This window comes from Diuraphis noxia, unplaced genomic scaffold (genome assembly GCF_037042655.1).
Source record: "Diuraphis noxia isolate RWA-SAM2 unplaced genomic scaffold, SU_Dnox_SAM2 contig0004, whole genome shotgun sequence".
NCBI lineage: Eukaryota > Metazoa > Arthropoda > Insecta > Hemiptera > Aphididae > Diuraphis > Diuraphis noxia.
The window spans coordinates 51,281,281-51,304,496 of record NW_028301714.1 but is presented as its reverse complement, the minus strand read 5'-3'; the positions used below and the strand labels follow the sequence as shown (position 1 = coordinate 51,304,496).

Sequence of the window (23,216 nt, the reverse complement as noted above, 5' to 3'; positions counted from 1 at the left end):
CGGACGACTAAAATAACTCGAAAATTTAATACAAGGTTCCTTATGAGTTGTTCTTATTGTAGCTAAAAAATATTAAAAATCGTTAGTCACAATTTTTTTTTATAAGTGTTTATAGTTCAAATTTTTACGAAATCTGTCGAAAACGCGAAAATTTGCAAGTAATTTTGAAGTTGAAAAATCATAAAAGTTTTTGCGTTTATAACTAAGGATTAAAAATACAACATTAAGTTTTCCATAAGATTTCCTTCAAGTAGCTATAGAGAAAACTCGAAGCATCGTTATAGGAAATATTTTAAGTGCGTTTGAATTTTAAATTTTTACCAAATAGCGTAAAGATAATGATTTATCCTGAAACGATTTTAAATATTTGTTATTATTCAAAAAGTATAAGTCGTAGATACTTGAAAATTTTACCAGTTATTAGGATTGGCATTTTCTTTACATGATTTAATTTTCAAAATATTTAGACTTTTTTTGAGATATTTATAGACGACTGAAATTTACAATTTGTCTGAAAATTTTTTTTTGAAGTGTCGATAAAATTTTTTTGGCCTTATCAAAATACTTGAAAATTTAATACAGAGTTTGTCATAAGTTATTCTTATAGTGATTAAAAAATTATAAGAATACATAGGCACGATTTTTTTTAAAAAAAATTTTCAAATTTTCAAATTATCTTAGATCGAAATTCATAAAAAATTTTCTTTTTAATTCTAAGATTTGAGAATTTAATACAAGGCTCATAATATATTTTTACAATAGCAGTTGAAAAATAAAATAAATATATAGCCACAATTTTCTTTTTAAATCTATGATTTCAAAATTTAATACAAGATTCCTTACAAGTTTTTCAATCTTTATCACAAATAAAAATTCCACCGGAAATTCAAATTAAATTTTTATGAGCATTTAAAATTTAAATTTTTACAACATTGGATTTTCACTTTTAGCGATTTCCTTATTTTGGTGTAACTCTAAAAAAAAATGACCGCAGATACTTGAAATTTTCACTGAATGTTTATATAGGCATTTTATATACTTGATAAAATTTTCAAAAGATTTAGATTTGTTTTGAGCTGTTTACTGACATTTTAATTTATCAACTTTTTTATTTTTTTTTTCTGTAAATATCGATAAAAATGTATTTGTTCGGTAGAAAAGCTTGAAAATTTAATACAAGGCTTCTAACACAATGTAACAATAGCAGTTAAAAAATATTAAATATTCGTAGGCACGATTTTTTTTTATAAGCATTTAAAGTTGAAATTTTGACTAAATACGTAAAAATTACGGTAATGTTCAAATTATCTCAGAAAGTTTTTCTTTTTAATTCTAAGATTTGAAAATTTTATACAAGGCTCCTAACATATTTTTACAATAGCAGTTGCAAAATAAAAGGAATACATAGTCACAATTTTTATTTATAAGCATTTAAAGTAAATATATGTAAAAATCACGAATATTCGCAAATTATTTCAAACTAGAAATTCATAAAAAATTTTCTTTTTAAATCTAAGATTTGAAAATTTTTAATGATCTATAATATATCCTGAAAGATAAACCGTCTTCGCTCAGAATCGTTTTTCGTATACAATGATATAATATCATTGGATTCAAATTTAATTAAGTAACCCACTTGTAACCTACTTACAGCAGAGCGACATCCACGACTTACCCGCTTTTTTTTATATAAGATGCCGCGTTGTAGTTTAATCTAAATGTATGAAAAACAAGTACCTATATGAATATGAATAGAATAAAGCTTTATTTAAATTAAATTTATAATCAATCAAGTTTAATGCACGGCTATACACACATAAATATACATACTTTTCAATAACCGTGGTTTAATAATTATTTTATTGGTCATGTACAAAGTACAAATAAATGGCATAAAAATCAATCGATATTTGTAACCCTTTTCAATTTTTGCTTGCTTTCTTAACATTGTAGTATGGTAACTTGGTAACGTTCATAGTTCGTGGTTGTAGTCTTGTATCATAGATGGTAAATAAAATATATTTAGGTATGTTTACGATTTGCACGTAAATATACTTAGATCATATAGGTACAGTATATATAATTCCTAACAATATATGATCTAAGTAAATATACATCTATAGACCTAATATACCTATTAACCTTGGTGCACACGAATTGCGTACCAAAACAGGTAGACGAACCTTTTTGAACGAATTGCGTCCCGGACGCAATTCGTGTTACATTTTCATCACTTAACATTTTTTGAGGTTTCCAGTGGTTTTCAAATTTATTTTTAATTTTGATATTTTTAAATTTTTAACAAAATAATAATAATTAAATATTTATCATTAACATAATATTATTATATGAAAACTTATTTTTAGTGGTTTGTACTTTTATGCCGGAGCTATACACGGCGTATTCGCCGCGTTTCGAACGCAGCGTATTTCGCGGCGTTTTTTATCGAATTAAAAATAAACCAATGCATTTTTAGTTCGACGGACAAGCGGTGGTATACGCAGTGTAAAGCAATAGCTCCGACCAGATGGATATTTTCGATAAAAATATTAGGGACTATACAGTATACGGACTTCCCAATCGATAAGTAACTATGGACTATGGTATGTGATTAATTATGACATATAATTTATATTATTATGACATTATTATATTTTTACAATTAAATTTCATTATTTTTATATAACCTGGTATATCTTTATTGTGACAATATCGTTTTAGGAACCACTTACAATAATTAACTGTAGATGAAAAACTAACACGAATTGCGTCCGGGACGCAATTCGTTCAAAAAGGTTCGTCCACCTGTTTTGGTACGCAATTCGTGTGTACCCATTAACCTATAGGTCTATCGTCTATGGCACTAGTGACGACATTACGTATTTTGGGGCCCTAAATTTTTTTTCTCGGAATGCCATACAATTATGAAAAACAAATAAGTAGACACGGGCCCTCTGACCTCCACCCACGGAGACTTGTGCACTGAGTCCTCCCCCTCTAGCGCCTATAGTATGGCACCATTATCTATTATCTATGTATGACACGGTCTTCACCTTAGATCACGGTCATAGAAGATCTTCTAAGACCGTGCCTTAGATCATATACAATGGATGGAGCCATGTCCCGATTTGTTGAAGCACATATTAGCGACGAGTCACGAGATGAGATGCACGATCTGCGCATGTGCATGTATACTCGTCGCATATTTATTAAAAAAATTGCATCTTCCTTGGGAATTCATACTAAAAATTCGTCATATCTCATATAAATATTAAATACACAAATCTATTATTCATCTATTAATATAACAAAATTAATATTATTTAAAAATTAGTAAGTAGTAATAACTAAAATTCATGGACTAAGATATATCTTAGTCCATGCTAATATTGTATGTTCTGTGATAAATAATTAATAAAATAAATAACTATATTAGTATTTTGAATATCCCGCGTTTTTATTTATAAAATAAACATGTGAAGAGTATACATGCACGCATGCGCAGATCGCTCATCTCATCTCGCGACTCGTCGCTAATATGTGCTTCAACCTGCTAACACAGATTATATAATCTGTGCTGCTAACATGGGCAAGATAGGACATGGTTTTCCATCCATTGTATATGATCTAAGGTCTTCACCTAACCGTGGTCTATGGTTTTCTTTATATCAGTAGTCCGTGTGCCGTGTACACGGCGTAATATCATATTATTGTTCAGCTATGGTCAACAACATGGTAACATGGTTAATAGTATGGTGACCTTATCTAACCAACCAATTACAGCAAAGGATTTACGCAACTCTGTATAAAACTATAAAGGAAACCACGTTTGTTGATCTTGATATAACCGTGATGGAAACTGGAAACCCACCTTATGGATATATTTGAAATATTTGAATTCTGATAATAGTTTAGTTTCATTGTATTGCGGATTGCGGATATTTTGCCTCCAATTTATTGTTTACTTATTAGTTATTAGTTATTACTTCACATTTTTCAGTGTGTCTATAATAGTGTAATGTCTGTATTCAGTGTATTCTACCCATAATCTTGTGAGTTGTGATCAAATTTTTAGACTGTGGTTCGATGCTCCATGGTGCCGGGCCCAGGTCAATTCGTTGTTATAGCTGATTAACTGCTTCATTTTTCTATTTCACTCATTGTCTTTTGTCGGCATCGAATACGAATATAATATAATATGATATAGTCGTTGGTCAACAATCCGACACTCTGCACTCTGTCTTCGTCTAATTTTTTAATAACTTTCTGATCATGATACAACTCACTTGAATTTTGAAGTTTCGTTGACAGAATTTTGTTTACTGCAGTTATTCTGTAATTTAAATAAAGATTAGTGAAAATTCAAATTTTTTTAAATAAAAATACTAATTATGGAAATCGAAGAGTGTCCATATCGTGCTGAATACGCTAAAAGTGGTAGATCAAAATGTAAAGGATGTAAGGAAGGTATTGAAAAGGATCATCTTAGACTCGCTGTTATGATTCAAGTATGTCAATATTAATATAATATTCAAAAACACAATTTAAGTAGCTATCATAGAAATTGTGTTATGTACATTTTTATCTGTAAAACCTACCTACCTTTCTATAATAATGTGTTATAATTTCAGTTGTTAGATCTCCCATGTGTTATCTGTTTTACAATACTAATGATATTCCAAATTGTAATTAGTGGAGTCAATTTTGTATTGCGCTTTGTTGTTAAAGTGAATTAACATTATTTACAAATTAAAGCTAAGAATATTATTTAGAGTATATTGTAGTTAGGTTTTTATAGGGTTTTTTTATTGATATTTAATTTTTTAACCAATTTAAATACATTTTAAATTTAAATATCAATAAAATTCTTTATCAAATCATACCATTTCAAAACTTAATTATTTTTCCTAAAGAGTAAGAACAAAAAATTTGTGTTTTTGAACGTAAGTTTGCTATATTGTACATTTGTTAGATTACAGAATACATATTTTCCTACTAATATGGGTATGGTGTCCTCTAATTTAATACAATATCAATTATTTTCAGTTGTACCATCACATTTGTGTAATGTATTTGTATCATTAGCTCTGTTACATTGATAGTTTTTTTTTAAATTGTATAAATTAATTAATATTTCAAATAAAAAATGGATACATTTATATTTTACCAGGCAAAACTAATGATCTATACCAGTTTCTGTTTGTACCATTGTATTCAATATTAAAAAATACATTGGATTGAAACAAAAAATTCCAATATGGGTGTCAGATAAAGTAGAAATATATTATTATCATACATTTTATAAACAATAAACAAAAAATAAATAAGTTTTGTTATAAGATAACTATTTAATTGAAAAAACATATTTAATTTGAATAACTAATTATTTTCATTTAATTTTTAAACTATATTTATATTTTCAGTCTCCTATGTTTGATGGTAAACAGCCAAATTGGTACCATTTCAATTGTTTTTTTGCAAAACAACGACCTAAAACAGTTGGTGATATTGGTCATTTTGATTCAATTAGATGGGAAGATCAAAAAAAAATCAAGACTAAATTAGGTAATTTTAATCAAGATAATTTGTATAATGTACTAGGTAAATAAGAGGCCTAGTCAAAAGTCAGCTATCCAGGGTGGTTAGAGGGGTAAATGGACATTTCGCCCCCATAAAAAAACCAGTCCACGTACGTTTCTTCCCCGGCAATTTTTAAGATGGGACGTTTCGTCTCGGAGAGTTATAAGACTTAGGACGTTTGGTCCCCGGCATATTTTGATTAAAGGACATTTGGTTCTCAGGTTTCTAAATAAACAGCATTCAGACATTAAATATATTAAATTTCGAAGTAATAATACTAGCAAACAAGAAAAAATAATTTTAATTAATATAATTGTGATTTATTTAAATTTTGACTATTTGTATAATTATATTGTGTGAATATTGATTATGTATTTGTAATTTTGTAATATTGTCATTTAAACATTAAATTGTTCATTTAAAATTAAAGTACTTATTAAAATATGCCAGGGACCAAATGTCCTATGTCTAATATCTCTCCAGGACGAAACGTCCTATCTTAAAAATTGCCAGAGACGAAACGTCCGGGGACTGGTTTTTTTGACGGGAACGAAAAGGCGGGGGCAAAATGTTCGCAAAACACGGTCCCACCTAAGTATAATATTTGAAGTCTGGTGAATAAGTAATATAGGACTGAGTGGTAATATTGTGATGAATAATTTCCCACCCACTCCTAGTTTTTTGGACAGAAAAAAAGGTATAAAAAAGGCCAATCACATATTTCTATTTTTTTTAAATATATTGGATAACCTAACTATGTTTACTAAATAATTACTATTTCATATCATACCAATCTTTTAAACTTTTTAAATGACAACTCAAAAAACTTAAATTAAGCTATACTGTAAGCATTAAGTGTATCTTGTCATTGAGAAGTAAGAGTTATGTACCTATATGTGTTAAATTTAAATTTTATGATAAACCACTGCAGATGAAGAACGATTCTAAGTGAAGACAGATAATCCTATTAGCCTCTATTACTATGTTTATTTTAAAACATATTAATAAAATATATAAATGTAATTTATTTTACTATTAGTGTGTATAAATATAATAATATATAATAGGTTATAATATCAATTATTCTTGACCAAAAATTATTTCCAAATTGTTATAACTTTTTTTTTTTTTTTATTAAAGTAGAAAAAAATATACAATCTGTATAACATAATACAATAAGTAATTTAGATAACATTTTTACCAGTCTGGACGGCTTGAGGGAAGGGAGAGTCCATTGACACTACTAATTGTTATAACTTAAACAAATTTTGTTGAAATTTGAACTTTAAATGCTTATCTAAAAACATTGTACTTATGTATCATTAATATTTTTATTTATCTATGGTAAAAACTTTTCAGGAAGTGTTTTAAATTTTTCTATTTTTTGCCCCAGAAAATTTTCTTATTAGACTTATAATAAGCAAATTGCTTTAGAAGAGTAGACATTTTTTGAAAATTTCATATGTATAGATAAGTAATGCTATTTTTTTTAACTCATTATTTAATTTTATATACAAAATGGGACCATTTACTGGTTGAAAACTATTACTTTATTCTCTAAATGATGTTGTCTCTTGTCTTTAAATAAAATGAGTAGTTGACAAACATTCCCATCTGTAAAAATTATAGTATTTAATTTTTCTTTAGAATCTCTTGTTGGAACTGCTGATCCTGTATCAACAAAGAAAAAATCAAATGGAAAAAAAAAGGAGGACACAAATTTTAATGTGGAATATGCAAAATCCGGACGAGCTGTTTGTTGTGGGTGTCAAGAAAAAATTATAAAAGTATGAATGTAATTAATAGCATTAAATTCATTTTCTAAATTAATTTAAAAAGTTAGACAAGTAGGTACTGCTTTACAAACAGTAGTTGTTAAGTATTTAATTTTAAAGGATGTGTTAAATAAAACATTTCTGTATTTCTGAGTATTGAGCCTACTTATACTTTATAATAATGTTGTTTTAGTGATAATAGGTAGCAAATTTGATCTTTTAACTCTTATTAAGACGTGATAAAGTTTCCTGCAAACTTTTTTTTAATATCATAGAAAAACATTTAAGAAATCCTGTATTAAGTTTTCAAATCATGGGTATAAAAAGAAAAATTGTTACAGATTTCAGACATTAAAATCATTTGCAACTTTCTAATTTTCGTTTCTTGATTTTGACTTAAAATGCTAAAAAAAAATAAAATTATTTATGTGTACCAAATTTTTGAGTCAATATTAAAACAATTTATGAAGAACTTAACATTAAATTTTTAAGTTTTTTGATGGAGCAAAAAATTATTTATCTAAAACATCTTATTATAACAATAAATAGCTCAGAAAGAGTTAAAATATTTTGAACATTTTATCACTAATGTTTTCATAATTTTTTTAGGAGGATATTCGTATAGGAAAAATGGATTATGATAGTGACGAAGGTCGACGTTTCGGTGGTATAAATAGATGGCACCATTTAGAATGTTTTGTTAAACTTAGGCAAGATTTAGGATTCTTGGATCTTGCTTCCTCTCTATCTGGCTTCATTAACTTAAATGAAGTAGATAAAACTAATCTTATAAATTTGTTGCCTAGAATGTCTACTACAACGACTAATATGTGAGTTAATTTTTTGGTTAATTTGTTTTTATTTATTACTTATAATTATATAGTTATAATTATGACAATTATAATTGTTCCTATACTTAATTGTTGTTGTTAAGTGTTGGTAATTTAGATGAAACTGATGGACCCAGTTCAAGTAAAAAAATGAAGTCTAATGATCACTCAGATTTGGAAATAAAAAAACAAAATAAATTGATATTCAAATATAGAGATTATTTAAAATCGTGTTCTGTTAAAATATGTAAAGAACTTTTGGAGTATAATAAACAAGAAGTACCAGAGTCAAATATCGGGGCGGTATGTAATTCAAATTTTTAATTTAAAATACAATGGAATGTGCATATTTGGTGGTTTGTATTTCATACTAAATTAATATTATTATTTTTTATCCTAAATAAGAATTAAATTATTTCTGGGAATCTGAATAAATTTATAAAAAAATATAGCATAAGTTACTCTCAATAAACCTTAATTGTGTAAGTGGATTTAGACAGTGAATGCATGCACTCTGAAACTTGCTCAAATCATGTCAGAGGTGATATTTCTTTCTAGGCAGGTAATTGTCTAGAAAATAAGCTGCCATCCTCTCCCTCCCCAAATAGTGTATTGCAAAAATCAAGGAGACTAAAATTCTACTAAACAAATGATTGAACTAGGCAAAGAACTTGAGCATGTATGCTTCATATCAGAATGGGCCATAATAAAAAGAATTGTGAACAAAGAGCTTTATTTTTGTTACTATAGTATTAAATTATTTAAATTATATAAATCACCTTTATGCTTGTTTAATTATATATATATATTCAAATGTACTTATTACTAATACATTTTGATATTCATTCTAGATATATGATAGATTATCAGATTTAATGGCTTTTGGTGCATTACTTCCTTGTGATGAATGTGAAGGTCAATTAGTTTTTAGAAGTGGTATTGGATATCAATGTTTAGGATATAAAAATGAGTGGTTAAAATGTGAAAAAGTTATGGTTGAACCACATCGTGTGGAGTTCAAAATTCCTAAGCATATTCTTGAAAAAGATGATTTTCTGTAAGAAAAAAATTTATTTGATTTTTATATTTTTTCAATTTCAATTATAAATGTTTCTTTAATTGTGAAATTAAAATTTCTTTTAGTAAAAAGTATAAGTGCAAAATACTGAATCGTTTGTTTGAAAAATCTGATAGAACTTCTATAACGCAATCATCTACCACGCAAAATGATAAGGGCCTGTAAGTTCAAAATGATTTCAAAATAATTAGATGTTATTTATTTGTGTTACATTTTCATTTCAGAGTAAAAGTAACTCGTATTCTTCCACTAAAAAATATGGAGTTTACAACTTCATTAAAAGGCTTAGAACTGAAACAAATTAAACTTAAAGTTGCAAAATTTGGTGGTACATTAATTTCTCATTGTACTAATAATGTTGCAGCTGTTTTTGCAAACACAGGTATTATTATTATGATTTAAAATTATTTCAGTTTTTTTGGCTTTTCATTTTTTATGGTTTTAAATGATCAAAATCTAAGTAATAATTTATAAACTTAACATATTACTAAGGTGAGAGGGTAGGGGTTTGTTCAGGTAAATTATTCTTAATATGCCATAGTAGAACTTATGGCAAATGACAATAATATTAAAATAAGCAGTCTACCTAATAGGATCTGTATACACGGAAAGTAGAAGAAAAAGAAAAATTTATTTTTTAAAATTCTCAATATTTTTTTTTAAATCATTGAGAAAAACAAAAAAAAAATATCAAGGAAAGCACTGAATTTATACTTAATACCAATATTTAACAAAATTGTTATTGTTTTATAGTATAACTCAAAAACAAATAATAGTAGATATGCGACATTTTCTCCAAATGTTGATAAGCATTTTTTATACTTGATAAAATTCTCGAGATTAATTGTTATCTTTTAGGTTACTTTAAAATTTACTCTTTTTTGTTTTGAATAGTGACAAAAATGTTTTTGAGTTTGAAAAAAAATGTGATTAAGGTTTGTTGTTAAAATAGAAATTTAAAAATATTAATAAGATGTAAGCCCAATTTTTTTTTGAAAAATATATTTCATTAAAATAATTCATTTATATAGTGCAATGCCCTTTACAAAATAGCAAATGTATAAAGGGGCTTCCCTACAATATCTTTGATTTCTCTATAACTGATTAAATACCATTCTCATTGTCCAATTTAATAAAATAATCTGAAAAATTTGAATATAATTGTTTTAAATACATTTGAGTTGTTTAAATTTGTTTAGCATGAATAACTTATAAAACTTATTAAACACTTTTTAAATTTATTCTTATAAGTTAGGTTAATCGATATTTATATTTAATTATTACTGTTATTTCTGATTCGAATAATATTTTCATTTTAAACAGACAGCATCATTAAAAAGAATGTGAAGATAAAAGAAGCCGAAAGTTTCGAAATAGAAGTTGTTGAACCTACTCAATTTTTTGATGCTATTGATAAAGGTGGCAATGCAATTGAATTGATAACTATACTAAACTCTGCACCTTGGGGAGGAAAAGTAGTTATTGTTATTATCATTTTTTTACTGTACAATATAAAGTATAAATAATTAATTTAATTTAGGCCAAAGAAAGAATTGAAAAAAGACAAAAAGAATTGGAATTAGATTATAAAAATAAAAGCAATTTAAAAAGTAAAATATCAGGAAAAAGTATGTATGAGAAAAGTGTACCAACAAGTGTGAAGTTGACCTTAAAAGGTGGTATTGCCGTTGAACCACAGTCTGCACTTGAACATAAAGCTCATGTTTATAAGCAAAATAATGAAGTATGGAATGCAAATTTGTGTCTTTCTGATGTGCTGACCGGTAAAAACTCATATTATAAATTGCAATTATTAGAGTCTGACAATAATAACAGGTATTCTATACATTTTAAATATATCTATTTATTATACAAATTAATCCATTATTTTTCTAAACAGGTATTGGGTATTCCGTTCTTGGGGAAGAATTGGTACCACTATAGGAGGTTTTAAGACAATTGAGCATAAATCGTTACAAGAGGCCAAACAAAGTTTTGAATTATTTTATGAAGATCAAACTGGAAATGCATGGAGAAATAGAAATCATTTTGTAAAAATGCCTGGTAAAAAAGTTCCTGTTGAAACTGATTATGGACAGGTAATCTTGATCTTTTTATTTGACTTATTATAGAAAATTCTAACCTTTAGTCGTTAACCACCTCTTCATCAATTCTTATCAACAGCTACCTCTCAACAATTGTCTATTCCTAGTGCAGTAAAACCTGTCTTATGTAGAATTGCACGGGACCAATAAAAATTTCTGTTTTAGGTAGGTTTCCATATAACTGAATAAAAAAGAAAATTCTGTACTATTCTGTATTATATTCTACACGATTAAGCTTGTAACATTTTTCGGCGAATAATAAAAATATAAATATCATAGGCTACAATAAATTTTAATTTTTAGTAAATAATTACATAATAATTATTAATTAGATATTTTAAAATAATGATAAATTACCATCTTTACATTGTTCCCCTTTAATTTTAATGTTTTTGAACAGTGGCAAAACGAACTTAAAATGACCCATAAGCAAACTTACAATTTACACTTCCGCCCACCCATCCATTAGTGCTATTACCCATAGTACCTACCTATACCATAAGATACTGTAGAGTACTGCATCCAGAATATACGTTTTAACTTAAAAATATACGACTAAATGTTACATTATTTATTTGTAAATGCTTTGATTTGTATTTGATTGTTAAATTATAAAAATAGGGGGGGTTTGGAATGATGGGTGCTCATTGTTGTACGATAGCATAGAATATTTTAAACACTTTGGTTCTGCTGGTTAGATTTCAAAACTATTTTTAAACTACTTTTTTAGTATTTATTTTCATCAAAAGTTCATAGTGACTATTGCATGGGAACTTATTTTTACAGCTAGGCATTACTATTTTAATCACCATATCTTCTAATTAGGTTTCTGTAGGTTTTTTCTTGATATTACTAAGCATTTTGTCTTTTCTTAATCTATGTTGAAATGCATCTGTTTACTTTTTTGTACAAACAGGTATTAGAAACTTTAAGTCTTGTAAAGATTGCATATTTATATTTGTTGAATTAATTAATAATTATTATTATTAATTTGTGTTTTAGGATGAATCCAAAACTCTTGATTCTATTAGTAATATACCATGTAAGTTACCTGAACCAGTACAAAGGCTGATTCGTTTACTATTTGATGTTGAATCTATGAAAAAAGTTATGTACGAATTTGAAGTAAGTTATCACATAAGTTAATTTAATGTAAGAGCTTATAATTGTTTTAAAGAAAAAATAAATAGATTGACAGGTTATGGTGATCAATAACTGCTGTGTCTTTAACAATAATTAAAATTCAATGTTCACCATTAATCGTTTAAAACGACTGATTAATATTTTGGTTACTTGTTGATTGTTGTTAAAACTTGATTTTAGATTATCAATGTTTTTATGATTTTTATTTGTGTCATAATTTTTCATGCATTTACATTATGGTTGTTCTTCTAAATTATATAGTTCGTATGTTAATTAACACCAAATTTGAAAGTTGGTGAATGTCTTATACTCAGACTTTTTAGTTTAGGTTTATGTTAGTATGATTATACTGATAAAAACACTGATTATAAGATATACATTAAGGGCCGGTTTCACCACTACTTAAAACTACGATTAAGGTAAACCGGGGTTTAATCGGCCGAATTTGGCTGGTTAAATAACTGTTATCAGTCGATTAAGCGTAATCGATGTTTAAAGTATTTGGTGAAAGCGGCCCTAAGCATATTTATTATTCTGAGAGCAGTGAGGGGTATTGCACCGTAGTTATTGGTGGGCACATTGTGCTCTTTATGCTCCGTTTCAAAAGTGATTATACCAGTTTTTGTCTGGGAGTAATTGCCTCACCAATTATCCGTCTGACAACGCGTATTTCATGGTGTATGCAAGTTGTACAAATTCGGATATGATCATTGTCTGTCACGTGGTCACTGTGTGCCAAGTGACATGTAGATTGGGAAATTTGGGTTCCGGGCTTTCTCGAACGTCAGTCGTGATGTGAAGAACCAATATAATCTCCTTTGAAGCTGTGTATGTATCATATAATGTAACTTACACAACTTTATAGTCTAATTGTCGTCCAGTTAAGCATTGATTAACTAAAATCAACTTAATCTTCAGAAAATAATATTATAATAAGTACAAAATTAAGTGAATCTAAAAATGAAAGATACCAGTGAATATGGTAAAATCCTTAAAATATTTATCAATATTAAATAAACATATTTTTTGGCTGTTTATTTTAGTGTTCATTCTAAAAAACTAATAATTAAACTACTATTAGAAACCATTCATTATTTAGATTGGAAATATGTTTTGATTATAAAATTTGGATTGATATTACTATGAATCATTGTTATTAATTAGATAATTATTTTGATTACTGGTAAGCAGTAGTCACTATGAAGTAGTGGTAAGTGAAGCGACGCTACTTTATTTATAGTAATTAATATAGTATTGCTACAATACATCTAAACTAACAAAATACTTAAGCGCAAGAAATTTTTGATTAATATAGCAAAAATATAAATTATTTTGTAAATAATAAATACCTTCAACCTATTTGATGATAGTTAAAATACTTTGATAAATATTATATTTTTTATGAACATTATAATAATGAAGACTGTATTAATGAATTTTGATTAACTTGCAAAGTTAAATCTTGTTCAGTTTCAAATTTTAAATATCAGTACAAATTATACACCACCAGTTTTCTATAAGAACATTTAAAAAAAAAAATGTAGTGTAAAAGTAACTCCCCAAATTTAAACAATAGTGTCAGACAGTACCTACATAAAAAAAAAAAGGAGCAATAGTAATAGCGAGTTACTTTTTAAGAGAGTAGCTGTATTGTTAGCACGCTACAAAAAAAACCAATAGTATCCAGACTATTAGCCAATAACGTTTTCAGCTTCACTAAAATAAAGGAATTACTGGTTCTCAAAATATTGATTTTTAATATTATTTGTTGCTAAACAGTACTTTATTTTAGCACTTTCATTGTATTCAGTTTAAAAATTATTATTTTGCATTTAAGTTATGATGATATGTTTTAGTTGGATTTACAAAAAATGCCACTGGGAAAATTGAGTCGCAACCAATTGCAACAAGCATACAGTACATTGAGTGAATTAAATAGTATAATAGATTTGAACGACGAAAAAAATAAAAGAGACAATGTGGTCATGGCTACTAACAAGTTTTATTCTCTGATACCACATGACTTTGGCATTAAAACACCACAGCTTATTGATTCAAAAGAAATTCTTAATGTATGTAATAATGTTAATTTAATAATGAATTGAAGACAGCGGAAACACTGGAAATTGCAATTTTTTTTTTAGTCAAAGTTAGAAATGATAGGAAGCCTGATGGAAATCCAAATTGCATACAGCATGATGGACAATAAAACTTCTGAAGAATCTATGTTACATCCTCTTGATACTCATTTTATGAAATTAAATTGTGCTATTGATGTGAGTTCTAAATTATCATTATGGGAGTTAATTCAAATAAATATTAATATTCTGATTTCATTCTTCAGGTATTGCATTCTGATATGAATGAGTTTACCTTCATTCAACAGTACATAATAAATACTCATGCCGAAACTCATAGCTCTTATTCTTTAAATATCTCAGATGTTTTTAAAGTAATTAGATCTGGCGAAGAAAAACGATTTAAGCCATTTAAAAAATTGCACAATCGTAAACTATTGTGGCATGGTTCACGTATCACTAATTTTGCAGCTATACTTTCTCAAGTACATTAATCTCTATTAAAATAAATTGAATATAGTGGATAAATATATTATGTATTTATATATTATTGTATTTTTATATTTATTTATATACAAATTATATTATAAATTATAATAAAAGAGTATACCTAATTATTTTCTTTAGGGTTTACGCATTGCTCCCAAAGAAGCTCCAGTTACCGGTTACATGTTTGGTAAAGGAATATATTTTGCTGACATGGTGTCAAAATCTGCCAATTATTGTATGGCGTCTCATGGCAATAATACCGGCTTATTACTATTGTGTGAAGTTGCACTGGGTAACATGTATGTATTGATTTAACTGGAATATTTTATGATTTAATTAACTATGTAATATTGTTTAATTTAGGGTTGAGTGTAAAGCATCCGAGTACATAGAAAAATTACCGTCTGGAAAGCACAGCTGTATGGGAATTGGTAGAACAAAACCTGATCCTGCTGAATCATTATTTATCGAAGATAAAATTGAAGTGCCCCTTGGGAAACCAATTTCTTCAAATATCGACGATACATCATTACTATACAATGAGTATCCTTTTTTTACATTTGAAATGAACCTTATCATATTTTACAAACTTTTATTTGTGTACTCATGATATATTAATACAGTAAAAGCCATCTATTGCAGATATCATAGGTGAATCAAATTATTTACTATTATGAATTATTTTCCCATGTTTATTATGCAGAAGAGTTAAATGTCTGTAAATAGAGGTTTCACTGTATTCTAGCTTTATTGCAATAGCATTTTAGTATATCATTTCTTTAACATTTACTTTTTCAGATTTATTGTCTATGACATATCACAGGTTAAAATTCGTTACTTAGTCAAAGTGGATTTCAATTTTAATTACTAGAAGTTAAATTAAAATGTATGTTAAATTACCTCATTATTATTAATTATTATTATTATTATATTTTTTTTTTACTTAAAGGTAACATTTTTTTTTATCCATTAAAAGTAAGTTTGTATTCTGTATTTCTGAAGGTTACTGAAATAAATGTAAAATTTCAAAGTAAAAATTGATTTAACTTGATCTGTAAACAATTAACACATATTATAATTTATAACTACATTAATCATTAAATATAATTTAATAACAGCTATTAGTTAATGAAATATCAAACTCAAACCATTCAGAACCACTATTGTTTCACCAGTAAGGATAAATTATAAATGCATTCTGTCTGGTCTGTTGAAAAATCACTTCACAATGTATAACAGTTTCTCTCTTATAATTAGTGCCATCCCCCCTCTCCCATGTTTTAGTCAACATTTTTTAAATTTATTTTTATAAGGCATTACAATCTAATTTTAGCTAGAACGATAAGTAAATGTGGATAAAGTAATTACACTTGAATCTTTCGATGGAAGAAGCCACCCATTAGTGACCCTACCTATTTTGAATTTTAGATTAATAAATCTTAAATAACATGCATATTTTCAAACACACAAGGGATAAAAAATACACACTCAACAATTGACAATTATTTTTTGAATATTTTATTAAACTAATAAATTTATAATTAAGCAAGTGTTACATTAATACTTTTTTTTTAATGTGTTTTATTAGTTATCTATAAGAAAAAAATAAGATTTAAGAACCAATTAATATCACAATTATATCCTAAAATGAATTTACTTTGGTACCTAAATATTTTGTTTTAATTTATTAAAAAGAAATTCAATTCCTTTGGGCAGCCATGAAGGCTTACAAATATATCTTAATTTATTCCAATATTAGTCGAAATTATAAAAATATAATATTTTTCTCTCTATTAAAATTTTTAATTATTTCAAAGATTTCTAATTCAACCGAAAACACCTTAAATATGCAATTTAAATCATAAGATAAAAAATGGGTTACATCGAAATATGTATGTATAATGTATGTATCACTTTGAATTGTTATGTGTCAACAAATAATCTACCCTTTTAGCATTTCATATAATGAACCAGGATAAATATGCAAATGCATACAAATTTGTGCTCTATTTATAGTAATACACAGTGGCGCAACTACCGGTGGGGGGGGGGAGTGTCAAACACCGGGGCCCAAAGACTGCAGGGGCCCCTGGGCCCCAGCCTAAATAAAATAATCTATTTCCATATTTGATAATAAGTTTCACAATAAATATAAAAATCATGACATTTTGATCATTTATATTTATATACCTATTTATAATTTATATATAATGACTAGTACAGTGAAATTATTGCATTTATTTTGCATCTTTTTTGTGAATGCTTATATACAGTGATGTAGTCCTAAAAAAAATCATGGGTAAACGCCTTAATCATTGTAAAAAAAAATTTGGAGCCTACGCCCTACAACCCCCCCCCCCCCCCCCCCCAGTCATCCCACCATTATTCGGTACTTGTACAATTCAAAAAAATCTATTTGTCTATATAATATACAATAGAACCTCATAAATTATGATTGATATATTTTAACCTCATATTTTGAATACGGGTAATCAAGGATCTAAGATAGGTACTTTTAAATCATGGGTAAACGTAAACCCAATTAACTGATCGAGATTTGCTTCTATATTGTTCTATGACAATAGTAAACAATTTACAACGCTTATCTTTTTTTTGTTATTGAATATCAAAATTTAATATATTATACTACCCAATAATATTTCTTAAATAAATTTTATTGCCTAGGTATAATTGGGTAACGTTAATACGTATGTGGTTCATGCCTTCATGGTCAGTGTACCCGCGAACCAAGATTTTCGTTAAAGGTACTAGCATGAAGCATTAATCTAAAATTGGGAGGCGAGTACACGCCGCGGTGTACCCGCGTGTACACTACACTACACCACTGCTTATAAATATGTTTGGTTTCAGTGTTAATTCAAATACATTTTCTTTTTCTTAAGTGAAAACAAATTTAAAATACTTTTAACAATATAGTTTTCATTATATTACTCTAAAATATTAAAATGTATAGTATATAAATGACTAGTGTAGTCTTAAAAGTTATAATTTTTATTTGTTTTTATAAGAATATTATGATTTATGTTGTTATTTGGTTGGTAAAACTTTTAATAAATATATTAACTTAATTTTAATATGTGGTATTGATAATGAATAGTAATTACCACTTCCATTTCAGTAAACTGATTAGAAACAGTTGTTACAACTTACAAGTGTATAAGTATAAGTTATATCATTAAATACATTACCTAATTTTTTCCTTTTGGCAATTTATCATTTTATCGACCAAATTTTGTTCACAATAATAAGCATAAATAATTTTAATTAGGGCCCCTTAGTTAAAAGTGACAATAGGGCCCCAGTTAGCCTAGTTGCCCCACTGGTAATACACTTTTTAAATCAACTAGATAACTATTATTGTTTTACTCAACATTAATTATACCCTACATACTCAAATATTTATTTTTAACAGCGTTTTACCTAAGTTTAGTAAAAGTGATTTATGATAAAATTAAAATATGTTTAACACTAACAACATGAAATTTAATTCCTTGAACTATGTTTACTAGAACTTGGTTTTTTTTTATTTTAACCCTTCTAAGTATCAATTATATTAACTTTTCTACCAGAAATGAAGACAAATATTGAAGCATTTAATGACATTTGAATAAATAAATAAACGAAAATCAATACCATTCATCTCCTCAGTCTAGAATGTGTAAAATTGTCCTAATGGTTGTACAAAAAAGTATTCTCTTTGTTAATTCTGTGATTTTAACACATAATAAGCTTAATTGAGATATAGTTTATATTAAACATTTTTCCTTTAAAATGATATTTAATGTTACATTAACTGTACATTTTTATTGGGTGACTACAGGTTATTATTAAACTTATTAATCATTGAATGTTATTATACAATAAATGTTTTATGTTATGTTTTTAACATTACTAATAAAGAAAATAAAATAAAAATAGTAAAACATTGAATTTTTATTGTATATACCTAACTGTAATTCACATAATTAGTAGCATAAAACTTTGGACAAGAAATTATGTTACACATAAGTAATACATTTGTAAATGACACTAGATTTTATTAAGAATTTTTATAATTTAAAGCAATTATATATTGCCAGGGAATCGATTTTCTTCGATTTGAGTGTTCCATTTATCAATCCATGCATTTGGGCATATGGAATTGGACACACGTTTGTAATATTGGCATGCATCAAACTCTTCACCTCTTATTTTTTTGCAACGTTGATAATCTAAAAAGCTTTGATAACAGTACCTAGGACATAAAAAATTAAAATATTAATAGTATGTTTTTCTGAGTACACTATGAAGAAACATTATAACATTATAACTATAATATGTTGTTTATTCGTTATATTCCTAATTTTGACTTCAGACTTTTTACGATCATCACTTTTTTTTTATCACAGTTAATATCTTTATCTAATATTAAAATTTAAACAGTGCTGTTTTTATTTCTAAGAAATCGTTTCCCTATAGAACTTTAAATATAACAATGTAATTGATTGGGATATTTGACGCATTATTTTGATAATTTTATCCATCACTATGATAATATGTACACACAATTATTCAATTCGGAGGAAGGGTGCTCGATAATTAATAATTAGGTAGAATTTTATTTTTATTCTGTACTAGTTAATAATTTAAGACATTTAAATAAGCTATTCAAAAGATTTTGTTCAACTTCTCAAATTTTTTAGTGGAAAAAATGCTCTGTTAAACTTTAACTTAAGGTTTTAGTAAAATTGGATCTAGTTGGGAGGTCGATATTGAAAATTCTCAACTTTTTAAATAACAATAAAAAAAATTATTTGGTAATCTTGGTTTACGCTTAGTTTATTTTTGATTAATTTTAGTTTATTTTTTAATTTTGTATCATTAATGATTCATTTTTTATAAAGAATGAAATATGTACAGGCTCTTTATCAAAATGTAATGTACTGGTTGGTTTTAAGCACTTGGCAGGGCAATCAGTACCAATGGCCTTATGGGATAAGGCAAATGCACAAGCTAGAACCAGGATTTGTCTGAACCCCCAGAGCATTTTCATTTGAAAAAGAGTTTGGATAATCTGTAAAACGTTTATAAATGTACAATTTATTTAATATTGGCTATAGGTAAGGTTGAAACTGTCTTGATAAATATTAAAATAATTATAATTATAAGGACAATGGAAAGGAGGTTCTTTAGCCCATTAGCACTTCTACTATACACTAAAAATGCAAAATTGTAAAGGATGAGTTTAAATTCTATATTTATTTATCGTATATGATATGTAAAGAAAGAGAAAGTTTCAGATTTAGGATATCCTAATAAAACACTTTATAAAAAAGAAAATATTTCAATTTAATTAGTCATATTAATCATTTTGAAAATATGAAAACAATACTGAAATAAGAAAAAAAAAAAATATTAAGTTATTTCAGTTTTTAATATATCATATATAACATTACTTGGTTTGATTGGTATTTGGGAAACGAGGATCCCATGGTGCAGTTTCAAGTTTGACTCCCTCTACTTCAAGAACCATTGTGTTGGATATGCTAAAAAAAATAAAAAATAAAAATATATTTTTGAAAAGGTACATTTTTAACAAAAGTTATGTCTTTAGGATGGAAATATATTTCTTTATTGGGAAGGTTCAAATCATATTTTGCTACATTAATTTTAATTTAACGTAGGAATATAACAATTTAACAAATGGTAACAATAATACCAAAAATATATACAATCAAGTATTTACTAAAAAAAATTAAGATTTGAATTATATAATACACTTGTCAAAAATCAGATACTTAAAAAAAATAGGCATAAAAGAATTTGTATTATTAAATTATAAGAATCTAATTTTTGTTGTTAATCAACATTTTAAATACAACTTTTTTATATCTTGATTTTATTAAATATTTAAATTGTACTATTTTTACTTTTCACTTTATACCTAGTTATTTAATATTTTGTCTGATTTACTTTTAAGATAAAATTTATTTATATTTACTTTTCACCCAACAATTTATTGTTGATTTATCACTAAATTAAATTTAAAAAAGCATAACTTATAGTTTTGTTAAAAATTAAAATTAAATTCAGTAATTATCATAGCTGAAAGTAAAATAATAATAATTATTATTATCTTAAATTCACCTGTATACTCACAAAGGTCGCGAACTTACTCAAAGGTTGTATAATTTGAATTTCTAATAGAACTCTATTTTTTTTTTTTTTTCAATACAAACTAAAAACTTTAATTAATTAGGTTCATAATTTTAAGTATAGAGAAACCTTGATCCACAGATATTTTCTCAATAGTACATCAACTATTTTAGTCATATTTATCAATTATACAAAGATTTTATAGTATTATATGATCTTGAAAATATAAGAGAATGATTAGATGGGTTAACCATTTATTCATTAACTAATGATATATATATATTTTTTGAAATTTCACATAAAAACTCAAGTTCAATACAAGTTACAACTCATCCAAAAACAAGGTTTATTATAGGCTTTTAAGAATAAGCATAAAATATAATACCAGCATAGTTTGTTACATATCTAAAATATAAATTATCAGTTAAGTATACTTAAACATAAAATAAAACTTTAAAACAATAGTAAAAACATGAAATGCATATAAATTTTTTTTTAAAACAAGTATACATTTAAAAGTTTAAAAATAAAAGTAAAACCCTAGTTTAATCATTATGTTGTAGGTACACTTATATAATTTTATAACTTATTTTTTAAAAAGTAACAACCAAAGCAATTATGTTAAAAATGATTTTTGATTGAACATAGACACATTACTAGTTCGTATTTTACTTTTTAAAGTATTGTATTTATTTACAGATTAAATGTATAAAGCAGGATTTTGTAATTGGTTATTTTACAAGAGGTCTAGTTTTATTATCCTGTTCTCCCACTGTTTCCTGGTAACGTTTAACTTCATCTAAATACAATGACCAAGCATCTGTAGGTTTAGATACTTTTTTTTCATCGTCGGGCTTAACCTTTTTTACCACACCCGTTTTTAATGCTTTATTTTTACGTTTGCCAATTATTGGCAACATTTTAAGAGTTTCAGATCGTTTTTCAGAGGCAACTGCCGAAGTAGTAGTATTAGTAGAAGTAGCAGCAGCAGCAGCAGATGAAGTTTGAGATACTTGTACTTCAGGTATTGGTAGTTCTCCAATTCTGGCTTTCTGCTGCTGTTGTTGTTGTTCAAAACGTTGATATACTTCTAGGAATGAGCCATCATTTTTAAATGCATTTTGGGCATGTTGATTGTTATAGCTTGACATGATTGCAAACACGCTTTGTAATCAGCTTTTTCACTCAACACCTATAATCAAGAAACTCTCGCACATCACATTACGGTTCTAAAATCTTAAATTTTACTACAGCCAAAAGAAGGCCAAAATCCCCAGTTCCAAAATTTTTTAACGTTTTCAGCTTAAAGTTAACAAATAAGTATATACACATGGTAACAACTTTATATTTACAACTTAATAACTACATGAAATATTAGATAGGACACTAATTGGAGTTTACTGTAATAGTTAATAATTATTCTTATCTATGGTCAGTTTGACACAATAATAAAGCATTAACTTTAAAACCATGAATATAACATACATATTATGATACACCACATATACAATAAAAAGTACCTATAATAAACCAAATTCACCTAAAACTGTGTTGACCTTTGAAGGTCTTCTTAACTTTCAACCTTAAGACATGTTAATTAAGAGCTATAGAATACTGTTGATAATAAATAATAACAATCGCGTAAGATTTGAATACTGTAGACTTGATAGGATTATTTAAGTCACTATACATTCACAATAAATTACTTATAATAATTATGAAATAAATGCATTTTTGGGAGTATAGAATAATTCCATACAGATCAAACGCACATAAAATAATACTTTATAATTTATATAGGCTATAATCTCAATGAGGTAAAATACATAATTAATTACCTGAAAAGTAGATTCGATAATTGTATTGAGTATTTTTAGATGAACTCTGCGTCTCTGCTATTTTCAAAAGAGTAAGAAAATTGTATGTTCTCAATTTACGAACACACTAACACAGTCATAAACTCATAAAACGAAATCGAGAAA

At 26.7% G+C, this 23,216-nt stretch overlaps 3 protein-coding genes across 3 annotated transcripts; 1 reads left to right on the top strand and 2 right to left on the bottom strand.

Annotated features, from left to right (window-relative positions):
- The first annotated feature begins 3,903 nt into the window (after window positions 1–3,903).
- Parp1 (Poly-(ADP-ribose) polymerase) lies at window positions 3,904–16,633 on the top strand. Its single transcript, XM_015521442.2, has 18 exons — window positions 3,904–4,508; window positions 5,424–5,565; window positions 7,228–7,367; window positions 7,965–8,185; window positions 8,290–8,488; window positions 9,037–9,242; window positions 9,329–9,424; window positions 9,488–9,645; window positions 10,587–10,738; window positions 10,804–11,099; window positions 11,164–11,362; window positions 12,371–12,493; window positions 14,368–14,583; window positions 14,656–14,787; window positions 14,856–15,074; window positions 15,217–15,377; window positions 15,442–15,621; window positions 15,877–16,633. Exons 1-18 carry the CDS (start codon window positions 4,392–4,394, stop codon window positions 15,947–15,949), a joined length of 3,030 nt encoding a protein of 1,009 aa, XP_015376928.2. The 5' UTR covers window positions 3,904–4,391; the 3' UTR covers window positions 15,950–16,633.
- Window positions 16,634–19,014: 2,381 nt separating this feature from the next.
- Window positions 19,015–23,214, bottom strand: COX6B (Cytochrome c oxidase subunit 6B). The gene is made up of 3 exons (XM_089226605.1): window positions 23,073–23,214; window positions 20,535–20,624; window positions 19,015–19,333 (listed from the first exon to the last, which is right to left on the bottom strand). The coding sequence occupies exons 2-3, from the start codon at window positions 20,609–20,611 to the stop codon at window positions 19,165–19,167; spliced, it is 246 nt and encodes an 81-aa protein (XP_089082731.1). The 5' UTR covers window positions 20,612–20,624; window positions 23,073–23,214; the 3' UTR covers window positions 19,015–19,164.
- On the bottom strand, window positions 21,557–23,213 carry LOC107171215 (telomerase RNA component-interacting RNase-like). Its single transcript, XM_015521443.2, has 2 exons — window positions 23,073–23,213; window positions 21,557–22,426 (listed from the first exon to the last, which is right to left on the bottom strand). Exon 2 carries the CDS (start codon window positions 22,383–22,385, stop codon window positions 21,966–21,968), a length of 420 nt encoding a protein of 139 aa, XP_015376929.1. The 5' UTR covers window positions 22,386–22,426; window positions 23,073–23,213; the 3' UTR covers window positions 21,557–21,965.
- Window positions 23,215–23,216: the final 2 nt, after the last annotated feature.

What these genes read in the sequence shown, in the direction of transcription:
- Parp1 (XM_015521442.2), top strand. Translation starts at nt 4,392, where the DNA reads ATGGAAATCGAAGAGTGTCCATATCGTGCTGAATACGCTAAAAGTGGT. An exon ending in CTTGAAAAAGATGATTTTCT is followed by an intron (nt 9,243 to 9,328) that starts GTAAGAAAAAAA and finishes AATTTCTTTTAG; the next exon opens with TAAAAAGTATAAGTGCAAAA. An exon ending in GAAGTTGCACTGGGTAACAT is followed by an intron (nt 15,378 to 15,441) that starts GTATGTATTGAT and finishes TGTTTAATTTAG; the next exon opens with GGTTGAGTGTAAAGCATCCG.
- COX6B (XM_089226605.1), bottom strand. Translation starts at nt 20,611, where the DNA reads ATGGTTCTTGAAGTAGAGGGAGTCAAACTTGAAACTGCACCATGGGAT. An exon ending in CCAAATACCAATCAAACCAA is followed by an intron (nt 19,334 to 20,534) that starts GTAATGTTATAT and finishes TTTATGTCCTAG; the next exon opens with GTACTGTTATCAAAGCTTTT.
- LOC107171215 (XM_015521443.2), bottom strand. Translation starts at nt 22,385, where the DNA reads ATGTCAAGCTATAACAATCAACATGCCCAAAATGCATTTAAAAATGAT.